The sequence below is a fragment of the Ischnura elegans genome, chromosome 1, assembly GCF_921293095.1.
Source record: "Ischnura elegans chromosome 1, ioIscEleg1.1, whole genome shotgun sequence".
Lineage (NCBI taxonomy): Eukaryota > Metazoa > Arthropoda > Insecta > Odonata > Coenagrionidae > Ischnura > Ischnura elegans.
Genome location: NC_060246.1, coordinates 63,653,826 through 63,665,953, shown reverse-complemented (window position 1 = coordinate 63,665,953; position 12,128 = coordinate 63,653,826). Strand labels below are relative to the sequence as shown.

At 35.5% G+C, this 12,128-nt stretch overlaps 1 protein-coding gene across 6 annotated transcripts in view; it reads left to right on the top strand.

Annotated features, from left to right (window-relative positions):
- The window catches only part of LOC124162073, a 127,945-nt gene that overhangs the window by 85,351 nt on the left and 30,466 nt on the right, over positions 1–12,128 (top strand). For all 6 annotated transcript variants that reach the window (XM_046538461.1, XM_046538434.1, XM_046538478.1 and 3 more), the window contains 8 exons: positions 516–613; positions 3,875–4,038; positions 4,167–4,302; positions 4,731–4,870; positions 4,960–5,086; positions 6,720–6,839; positions 10,402–10,593; positions 11,051–11,173. In XM_046538461.1, coding sequence (XP_046394417.1) covers positions 516–613; positions 3,875–4,038; positions 4,167–4,302; positions 4,731–4,870; positions 4,960–5,086; positions 6,720–6,839; positions 10,402–10,593; positions 11,051–11,173 — 1,100 coding nt within the window. The remainder of the gene's footprint in view (positions 1–515; positions 614–3,874; positions 4,039–4,166; positions 4,303–4,730; positions 4,871–4,959; positions 5,087–6,719; positions 6,840–10,401; positions 10,594–11,050; positions 11,174–12,128) is intronic.

The window sequence follows — 12,128 nt, the reverse complement described above, 5'->3', positions numbered from 1 at the left end:
TGTGGATTTTCATTCCGTATGTGGAACCTTCATTTTCCGTATGTTACCATTTTTTATTGATCTCAAAGATGTATCAGTCACCTTGGAATCCCAAATTTGCCTGACAAATATGCTAAGGGTTAACATTCATCTGAGTTGAATGAAAGACAAGAACCAATAGTTTGATTCCATGATAAAAAAATTCTAGTAGAAATTTTAAAAAAGAAATGTCTTTAATTCTTTCAATTACAGAAAATAAATTGATGCCATGTCTCATTAGTGGAATAAATTTACTTTAAAAAATTTGCTTAAAAAATGTATTTTATATGAAATTTCAAGTACATAATTGCATTTCATGTTTATAGTGTATTTAATTGTTACTGTTTTTCTATTTCAACCACTTTTATTGTTCAGCTTCTTAAAGTTTTGACTATTTTTTTTTTAATGGAAAATATTGTTGAATAATGATTAGAGTATCTCTGTATTATTCTTGACTTGCTTTGACTCTGTGACTTCTACTTTTTTTCCATATTTAGATATTGTGATAGGTACACCGTCCTTGCAGGCTCATAATCTAGATGCCAGGATTCGAGAAGAGAGGTGTCGTTATTTAGTTGCAGAGTTAGTTTGTAAGGTAAGTCAACAAGACAACTATGATTAGCCGGCATAGATTAGAGAGTGTAATTGTGGTTATTTAAGTTGACTTTATTTTAGAGATGGGTCGAATAGCAGATTTCTCGAACTCGAATATCGAATTCGAATATTAAATCATTGCTCGAATATTTAAATACCTCGAATTTCAAATACCTCGAATACTAGAATTGCGCAAAGAATTTTAAACGTAAGTTTCTTCTTCTATTTCACTTGATGAATGTATAAATAAAAAGGTATCCAGTGGTACTTCGATCTATCGTTTTTCAAGGGGATGAACAAAAAAATGATGAATGAGAGAATGTTTGACTAGGTTGCCTATGCAGCAGGAAACCCAGGATTTTGGCGAGTAATTGTGATTTCCTTAAACCGATTCAAACAGGAATTTAGCCGATTAATGGAATATTTTAATATTATGGAAACAATTTGGGCATATAGTTGATTCAACCAACATCTCTTTCAACTATTGTAAGGGGACACACCATCTCGCGAAAAAAATTATTACATACCGTCTCGGCATTTACACTGCTACGATGGATTTCTGTCTGGTGTATACATTCTTATCTACCAAAGGCCATTTAAGCGGTACGCCCATCTGATACTTTGCTTCACCCAACTTCATATTTTAACAGGTAGCTCGCTTTACCCTCACTCCTACTATCACGTGCTAGCGGACAATCCGAGGCATTTTGCAAAATACGCGTGCTTCTCCACCAGATTTTCTTCTTCTTCAATTATTTTCAGTCCACCTTTGGAAGTTATCACGAGATAAGCAGATGAATTTGAATTGCTAACAGGGAGAAACCAAATATCCTGAGAAAATACCCCTTCATCTGTGACAATAGAGATTTATAGCATAACTCATAAATTGGAACTTGATATATGTTTTCGGAAAAAAATACCGCATCAATTTCCGAGAAGCTCAGCTACAAGGATATTGAGTTTCGCCAGAATGTTAAGTCTCCGTCGTTTGACATTTATTTCATTGTGTAAAATTCTTAAATAAAGTCAGAAATACGTCGTGTTTGGTATTATTCTTTTTTAAATTACATGCACATAACTAATATTTCAATCCAATAAAGGTGTAATATCAATTGCCGAAAGTTATTGCTAGACACCTTTTGGGGTAATAGATGACTCATGCAGCAGTTGACCTCCAGAAATGGGGAACTTTGAAGCACGTAGACAGATAAAGGTCAGTGGGGGAGAAAGAGGGAAGGGTGAAACACGATTCTATTATTATCATGTAACTTGATATTTTCTTTTGAAGCTTTTGATTTATGGTCTTCGTAATACGAACCCTGCACGAGATGGGGCCTTTTGTTTGATTTAGGAGAGGAGGAAAGCGTCGGAGGAGGGGCTGATGGGGGTAGTGGATTTTGGGAATTGTGCTACGTAGTTACTATCCCACGGCACTGAGGTTCTCCTGGTGTGGGAAACCGCGGATTTTCAGATTTTTTCTCCCGATAATTTTTGGTTCCCCTCGTCGAACTCTTTTCACCGCTCTAATCCGCGAATTTGATGTAGTTTGCCAACTTGCCTAAAACGGTGCTGCATGCACTAAACGACTAGAGTTCTCTACAATTTTCTGAGTCAATTACCAGCTACGTATGTGTGATAGTGTATGGCACAAAATTCAAAGTATTTGAGGTATTCGAGATTGTACCTTTAGCATAATTATTCGAGATCTCAAATATCGAATACTTTCTAGTATTTTAGGTATTTGATTATTCGTGGATACTATTCGCACATCTCCACTTTATTTGTAAGTATAACATCCAGGATTAGAGTTCATTTCAAACATCTTTGCGACTTGGAGGCAGGCCCAAGTTTCTTGGAGGGTGAAGGCAGTGGGCACCTAACTTCCAACCAACCAAAATGTGATAGGTGGAGCCTAGCCTCAGGGAAATTTAGTTGTTTTCAGACATACATGGCGTACACTTTGTGAGTAAGTTAGCTGTGTTGCCAAGTGGGAAGAAGTTAATTGACTCAGTCTTTTGTTTATACATAATGACAAAGTCTTTTGAGAAAACATAGCAATGCTCCCTCTCTCTCTCCCTATCCCACATCTTTTGTGTTGCAGGTCCCACCTCCTTGCGTGACTTCGCTCAAAACATTCTGAGTTTGCACTTCGGGGCCAGTCGCAAAGATATTTGTAAAGGATCACAGTGTTTACGAAGAATCTTGTGGAAAAGTGCTATGATCTTTTATTTATTTAGATATGTCTAACTTCCATCAATTGAAGCCTGAACCTGTTGAACTTATTTATATAATATGTTGGCCATGTTTATATCCACCCGTTATACTCTCTTTTCCTCTTTCATGGTTATTTTTATCATCATCTTCAGGAAATGATGTAACGTTTTCAAGTTCCAATCTATATAAGTCATGTCTTAAGAGCATGCAGTCAATGATTTGCTGTTTTCTGGTAAAAGTTGGTATGAGTTTCTGGAAAAAGAACAATTATTTACTTTTGCCACAATTCTTGATGTACGATTCAAAATCAGTGATTTCCAAGATCCAAGTAAAGTTGAGATGATAAAAAATCAGTTGGCTTTGGAGATGACAAGTCTGCCTAAATATGTCACCCAACAAAAACAGATACCTGAGGAAAAGTGCAACCGGAAATAGCTGATGTAAAGCAACTATCAATGTGGGGAATTTATTAAAAAAAAAAGTTTATTTTGAAAATGTATCTGACATATGCCTTTTTATTTATTCATCAAGTTGTAGTAGAAGAAAAAAACGTATTTTTAATATGCTTTGCGCAGTTCTAGTATTCGAGGTATTTGAAATTTGAAAGCTGTGATTTAATATTTGGATTTCAATATTCAATTTCGAGAAGTCTGCTATTTGACCCATCTCTAGAAATAAGTGATCTGTTTAATTCAATCCCATGTGATCATTATCTGAACCTTTTTATAGCACTATTTTGAGTAAAATCTCAAATTATAAATTGCCACTTAAATTGTATTCTTAATTAATCACCAACATTAAGAATTGAGTTGTGAATAGGTTTTGGTATTGGTTAGAACTCAGTTAGTAGTCTGTGAGTGGTTGTTAGTTGGTAGTTAGTAGTCTATGAATGTTGTTTGATGTAGAATTATTGTTTACTGCAGTCATTTACTTGTCTATTTCCATAAATTTTTATACATTTGTACTTGTTATTTCTTTGCTTGTACTTAAACAGGTTAAATCCTAATTTCGTCAATTTTTTTTAATTCACCAACTCCGTATTTTGCAGCAAGAGTATGAAGAGGATATGGAAAGGTTTTGTCAGTATGTCCAGCAGCAAATTCGAAGAGCTTCAATGGAAAAGTTTCGACTTGGAAGTGAAACACCCCCTACTGTACCATATTTATTTCTGACTCCTAAAGGTGTTGAGCTTGATCTTCGTCTATTTAATCGGTAAGGTGAATTCATTGTATTTAAGTCGTATTAAATATTGTTGGACTCCTTATTATTGGATTCCTTGTAATTAATTAATTGATTCTCATTTGCCTATTCAAGATAATTTGTCATTATTACTCTTTCAGAGACCTTATAAGGCGAGCACTGCCAATCCTTGTTGGAATTCTTGAAAGAGAAACTCGCGGATGGTTTCTTCATTTCCGAGAAAGGTTAATCTCGGAGTTTCGAAACCAGAAGATGCCCAATGAGGAAATTGAAAGGGTGAGTAGATATTAATTCTGTTTGTCAGTTTTTACGTTTCAGCAGTGTTTTTAAGCAGATCCAAAGTCCTTGGCTGGAAGAATTGAGGCCTATTTAAAGTTAAAAAAAAATAACGTGAGAGTATAGCTGGTTGCTCTGAACAATTGTAACTATTTAGGTTAAAGGTGTGTACATGAGTAAATTTCAAAGACTTGAAATCTCTGTTGATAGAATTTCATTTGTTTAGGTTAGTCAAATAATGTCATTTCTCTAAGCATGGCTGAGAATTGCATGATTTCTCACCAATTGTATGTTGCATCAAATTATTTTTTTCCTTCTTTTGGAGGGGACTCTCTCCTCCTCATCTCTCCCCATAGTTATGCAAGTGGTTCTAATGATTTGAAAATGTATTTGAATTTTTACAATTTTATCATTCTTGACTATTATAGGAAGTAAATCTAGCCGTGATGCACGAATATTTGCAAAGGGTTTACAATAGTATTCTAGCCAATCCAGATATTGCATCTTTGGGAGAAGGCATTGGACAACTTTTAGTTCAACAAGCACAATCTGTTGTTTTGATGCACAGGTAAGGATACAGAAGTTCAATTTAACAGTTTCAGTGCCTATTTACTTAAAAAGTGATCATCATTTAAATTCTATGTTTTTAATTAATAGGGCTGTAGAAAATGTTCAAAGGAAACTATCAAAAACTCAGGAGTCTTTGAAGAGCAGAATAAAGTATATGTACCCAGTTTTATCAAGAATTCAGCCATGGATGCGAGATAAGTTAAGAAGTGCAGAGGTAACTAATTTTTAATGCTATATTATTGTCTTATGTGCTTGAAGAAATAAACCTTAAATTAAATTTTCGAAGTAGTATGCAGTACTGCTCATGAAGAGCAGCATTGTAATTTAATAGAAAGAATTATAAATTACAACCATAAGAATTTTTTTAGAAAAATTGCTTGGAAGAAAATTTCAGAACATTAAAACGTTATTAATCCTCATTTTTTAATTTTTTTCTTGTTGATTTAATCATGCTGAAATGGTGCAGCAAATTATTTTTTTATGTATTGTGGATTTTTGTATACTTTCCACATTCAAAATAAATCAACTCTATAATAAATACTGTTTATTAAACTTGAAATAGCCATAATATTTGTCCTCAGATGGTAAGGATTTCCCACATTATGCTTAATTTGTGTGTAGTACAGTGAGTCCTCTTTTAACGTCACTTACTGTTCCTGAAAAATGTGACGATAAATGAAATGACGTTAATCGAAACATAATATCCCATGAGAAACAATGTAAAAAGTGAATATTGGCTCCTAGACCTCACAATTCCTATGCAAAAAAATTTAGCATATCATATCTGGGGCATTTTTTACGATAGGAATGCCAAACTATGGCATAAATACGAGTTCCTTTTTTCATCAACGACAATAGCAGCAGTGAGGTAAATCCTTCTCCATTTTTGTATCTTCCCACATTTGCTTTTCGGCTTCACTATGGTGGTCGCCCGGGCGAGTGTCGCCTGGGCATCATCATTGCTGAAACATCGTCGCAGTTACAGGAACCAAAATTATTGTGAACATGGTGAAAAAAGTGACGACAAAAACTGCGAGTTCTACACAGAAAAATACCTTGAAGTCACTTTTTACGTTCCTGAAAACCATTATGTCAAGTAAAACCTTGCGCACCTACCTAAAAATTCATTTTGCAGAAAATTTGCTAAAACCGTAATCGCAATTAACAATAAAACACCGTTTTTACCGCCCACAAAACGAACAACCTGCAATGCCTGCCGCTTCACCTTTTTTCAGACTTGACGTTATCGCGAAGCGGAGGTGCGATAAAAAATGACGATCTCAAAATTTTCCCAGAAATTAAACAAATTCCTTATCTGTCCACAATAATCCAGGCGACATATCGAAACATAGTTCCATGGATAGATCTGTGACCGTATTGCTCAGTATAAGCAATGCAATCTGGTAGGAAGGAATTGTTTGTTTGTAACTGGGTGGGGAGATGCCTGAAAACCTGAGGTGGGAGCTGAGGGAGTTTTATTCATGGTAAAGTTTTTGATAAAAAATGCTCCTGGATATGCTAAGATTTTCAAAAACTCATTTTAGCATTAAGTAGAAAGCCTTAAATTATTTTCTCAATCATGAATGCTTCAGATGGTGGTACACCATTTATAAAGGTGTATGTCATAAAGTAGTTTGCATAGGTTGTGTTTTTATTTATGTTGCTATTTTTTATAAATTCAAAGTATTGCACTTTCCATTTTTCAAGTTCAACTTTAACCCACACAGGCAGACTAGGCTTTTTAGGTTAAATTAATTTGTGAATCCTATTTATTGTAATTTAACCGTCATTAACCATTTGATGTGGCTGTCACTATGATAGTTGTTTAATCTTTTTTTTCAATACAGATGCATTTCATTGAAGAGTGTCAGTGGGGTGCACATGAGGAGGCTCTTCTGTTATGTAAAAAGCAGCAGCTGAGTCAGACAATGTACTTTCTTAGTCGAGATCTAACATTCATGAGAGAGGTAAGGGTTATTAATATATTCCTTTTTCCTAACACTTTGGTTACTTACCAAATCTTTCATTATTTTGATAGTTCTAAGTTACTCAGCGGCATTGTGTATGAAACTTTGGCATTGTATTTTGTTTTTATGATTATGTTTATGGAGTTAGGGTCAAGTTTTTGATTGTACAATTGAAAAAAAATAGATCAATATCATGTCAGATACTGTTCATGAAAATACAGGCCTCCATATAAGGTACAATAACTATTCATTCTGTCTATATGTACAATTACCAAGTCAGCTTGGGTCAATAAGAGTAATTATAAGAACATGGAACTGGGCCGGATAACAGGAAATTCAAGGAACACAATTTTCAGCAAATTTATTAACTATATACATATGTATATACATAACTAATGCATTACAATCCAGGCTCTTTCCTTGATTTTCGTGATGCAAAATCGGTGATGATGCCACTGAAATACAATTCATGGAGTATGTTTGGCTCAATACTACCTCTTTATTAGTGGAAGGCTTGTGCATTGTGGGTGGCCCAGGGCCCGGGGCTGTTGGGCTTCCTTTGATACAGCCCTGACGTGGAAGTACCTTAACAAGTGAAAATGCCAATGTTGTTTGCTGCGGTTGCAAAAATATGTTTTACATGTTGCTGGTTAACACCAGGCTCAGAGTAAAAATAAAAGGATTTGCGGGAACCACATGGAAGCTTCTGTTTAAGAATTACTTGTGGCATAAACTGCTGTAACTTGCAATTTTTGGAAAAAAAGGTGGCGATCACACTGCAACCAGCCATGATGGCATCAGACTTGACAAGTCAGTTTAGTAGGAGCCTACAGAATTCAAATAACGAGGGTATAATATTGAGTTATTCAATTTGTTGGGCATTTTTAACCCTTAACCGGTGATGTCTGAGAGACCGCTGCGCTTCTAAAGTTATGAAATTTTTCAAAATTAAGATTTCAAAATATCTATAATTCTCGTTAGCTTCATATTTTTGCCTAACAAGGACATCCCACTCTTAAAATTTAACGTTCCTTTTATTAATTTCTGTAAATTTGCAATTGAACTCGATCAGTGGTCTGTGAGACTGCACGTCACTTACTAAGAATGCATCAAGAAAAGGAATAAGCTGGATAAATTTCATGGCTACTTACAACTTAGCCTTCCAAATTTAACATTTAAGGCCTTTTTTCGAATCTGGCAAAATATTGATTCATAAATATAATAATTATAACTCAAGTGTTTTTGGCATTAGTTTTTTGATCCCGCTTCAAATCACAATTTTTTATGACAAATTGGTTCATATTGGGAGTGTAAAAATTTTAATGTAAGTTTTAGAATAGTCAAGCATTCAAAGAAAAATTAAACAAAGCAATAAAAATGGCATAGCAATATTTTATGAATTTTTTATTTATTGCGGTCTCCCAGACGTCTTGTCACTGGTAGTGTGACAAGAATTGCACGTCACTGGTTAAGGGTTAATAGGACTGTAAACATGAAATCATGAGTTTTGGAGGGTTTTCAAATAGTAATGAGAATTATGGCCTTCCTTCAGGATTAATTCTTTTACTCTTACATGAAAATCATTGGCCCTGTACTCGGCTCTAATAGATGATTTTCAGGTCAGAATCAGTACAGAACTCCATTAGTTTCCCCTGACTTCGCCCTGGCCATGCATAGTTCGCCGTATTTTGGTTCCCAATATGTATTTGGTTCACCTTCCACTTGCAATGCGGGATCTGGCTCCCCACCAGTGCTCGGGTGGGGGGGGTGTGCTTGGAGTGATGTGGTTTCCATAATGTCATTTTACTTTGACCCTGGAAAATTGCATCATAAAATATTTGTAAATACATATCTAATTGATGTGAGTTTTTATCACAGGAAACCTATGCTTTAGGAGAGGAGGAATTGTAGCTGTTTGGATGTTTTTTAAGTGGTTATTTTACATAACTTACCTTCCCATAAGGTCTAACAGAAGACATCATCTTCTGTTTATCTCCTCAAATATCTACAAAATGGCCAAACCGTTTACCTGATATGAAATTTTGTAACAAGACCACTTTAATTTATTTTTCTAAAACCATTCATTTCTACTCAATCACTATAATTTGGATTTTCCAAGATGACCACCAGTGAGAGAACGTGTTAGCGCTCCGATGGTTTTCACTTTATCTGCAGCGTTCTTATTTTGGTGTGTCCTGTTACTCGAGAGTGTGTGATGAACCCAACTGCCCCTCTATATCAATTGTGCTGGATTTCAATAAGGGTACAATTTTAAGAGGTGTTGTTTCGCCTCCTTCACTTCCAATGGCTTCTTACTTGGAAGCCTCCACTTCCCGAGCTGTCCCTCACCTCAGTCCCTGTAGATCCTCCAGCATATTCGGTGCCAAGACATTGGACTCTAACCGGAGTCTCCATCCTGCTACTAGCTCCAAGGACTAAAAGATTCCCTTCATGGTTCAAGCCCAACACAATTTTTGCTCTTAGAAGAAAAAATCAAGCTTAGTATCTGTATAAAGACTACCCCAGTGAAAACACCTACAGAGTTTTCTCGAATTTACGTTGCTTTTCAAAATCCTTCATATGACATAACTACAAAGGTTACATTTCAGAACTGTCCTCCTACATAACTGGAGATCTGAAAAAAATTCTGGTCCTTTGTTAATAAACACAGTAACATCCCTCGGATTCCCTGTATCATTTGATAATCCCTGTGCTGTAGGAATAGATAGACTGAACTTCTTCCTCAAATAGACTGAACTCCTCCAGAAGTCAAGTGCCCTTGTCAAGTTTCCCACTCACTGATGACTATTCTCTCTCTCCTGTCAACAGTCACTATATGTTGGATATTTTGATTAATCCCAAGGAAGGAGCTCATAATCTATCAAAAATCCCCCTCCGCCACTCTTGTGGCCCAAATGGTCTCAGTCTCGTATTTGTACACAACTTTGCTCCGCCCCTTTCAGTTTCGATTGCTCTCCTTTTAAATCACAGCTTATACTGTGGCATATTTCCTACTCAATGGAAAATAGTAAATGTAATTCCTGTACGTAAAACTGGCATGAAAAATGATACTCTAACTGCAGTCCTATCAATTCCCGTTCTTTCCTCAGTGTGCGAAAGGATTAACCTAAGCTGACTTTACTATTTCACTTCCACCTTTCTCTCCCTTGATCAATACGATTTCCTTCCGCGTCGCTCTTGTTTAACAAATATATCAATAATTCAACAACATGCTGTGCAATTGATTGCTGAAAAGTCCCAGCTCAATGCCATTTTTCTTGATTTTTCCGAAGCCTTTTACACCTTAAACAATAACTCTGACTACATAAACTCACCTCCTTTTTAATATCTATGGCACCATCCTCAGTGTCTTGGTCAATTTCCTTCATGATGGAGCCCAAATAGTACTACTCGTTGGTATTTCATGTTACTGGTCTAACGTTAGTTCCAGAGTGCCCCAAGGTTTCTTGCTTGGACTATACCTCTTCAACCTCTCCATTGATGGTCTTCCCCCTCTATTCCTTTGTTCCCCAATATTAAATTCTTCATTTGACATTTTCAGAGGGAACCTGTGCTTACAAAAGAACTACGCAAGGTTAAAACACCTACCAGAAGCTTTCAGTGGCGAACACAAATTTGGTTACCTAGCAATTGGATTGTTAGAAGATGTTTCCAGGGTCAATCAGAAGTTATACCCACTGTCTTAAGTGAAACTGCCACTTCAATTACCACTCCAAGATCTGATCCCAGTCAGGTAAGAGTGACTAATTTTATTGTTTCAAAGTTATGTTGTTTTTTTATTATTGGTCTTTGGCCCATGTTTTGGTGAACCTTAGTGCCTTATTTGTTATGTAATATATGTATTTAATTTGTGATCAATGAGTTTTTTTGTTATTGATTAATGCACCCCTGTGAAATTATTGAGATCATGTATCCAACATGTCGGTGACATATTTTCTGTATCATAAGTATTGCTGTGTTATTCACTATCTAATTTTCCTATGAACCACTTTTAAATAAGAATGCATTACAAAGCCATTAAACATTGCTAAGTTGAATTATTTTCATTTTTCTTAACATGGAGTGTCATGAAGTAATGCGTGTCATCTTCAACTGTAGTAGCAATTCTTATATAAATTCACTTACTTTTTATGCTTATTAATCTTTAGATGTATTTTGGACATTAATATGATTCCATTTAAAATTTACAGCCTGTTTTCTTAATTGAAAAAGAAGTTGTTAGAACTACTACCACTAGGTGGCCATTGTGGAGGTGGATTAATTACTGCCATCGAACCTGGAGCTGGACTTGGAATGCCATGTTCTTCTTTGGTGTAAGAAATGAGTTTTTTTATTTTTTCCGCTATCTTTATGAAAAATAAAATTGGATGCAAAAATCCCAGTATTATCATATTGTAATGTAAGTATAGAGGCTTATTATTTCCATGAGAATTTTTTTGTTTTACATAATTTTTAATTTGCTTCCTGACAAGGAATGTTTCTAGTTTACTCAGATGTCTGCTCTAGTATTGCATGAGGTAATGATCTGCAGAAAAGAAATCTTGATTAATTCAGAAATTTTTTTTCTAAGAATAACAAAGCATGTATATGGAGAAAATGTTATTTATGGTCTTTAAATGCATTTTTCGTATCACAAATATGCAGTTATTGCCGCGAGTAGTCGGAGTAAAAGTGCAATTACATTTTTGCTGCTATCAAGATCCGTAGTTTGGGGAGAAACCTGTCAGTGAGTCATTAAAGCAAGTTAAAATAAGAGATTATGCATATGAATCACAATATATAGTTTGATTTATGTAAATTATGAGGATTTTAAGAAATGTAGTAAAACCTCTATACAGCAAACCCCCATATAACATAATTTTAAGGAAACTTCCCTATTTTGAAATCTTTGGCTTGGTCGCAGACCCTGAATGGACAATGCATTCAAAAAAACTTCCCGTAACGAACTTCTCTACTAACGAAAAATCCCTACAACGAAGTCAGAGCTTGGGTCCAAAGCATAAAAAGTGCCCCTCTAGAACGAGTTATTGAGAAAAAACGTTGTACTTTTTTCCATCAATATTCATGTAAAAAGCAGAAAGTAGAACCACAGAAGAGGATACTGTATCTTAACCGTTCCACTCCAAACTTTGAAGGGTTCACATCCGAGACCTATAGAGTGGAAGGTATGGAGGAAACGTGACACTCTGGTTAGGTGAAGGCCATAGTCAAATCTAATGGTTCCTACAAGAGATGTGCGAGGCATGGGTGTACTGTGGGTGGAGGCAG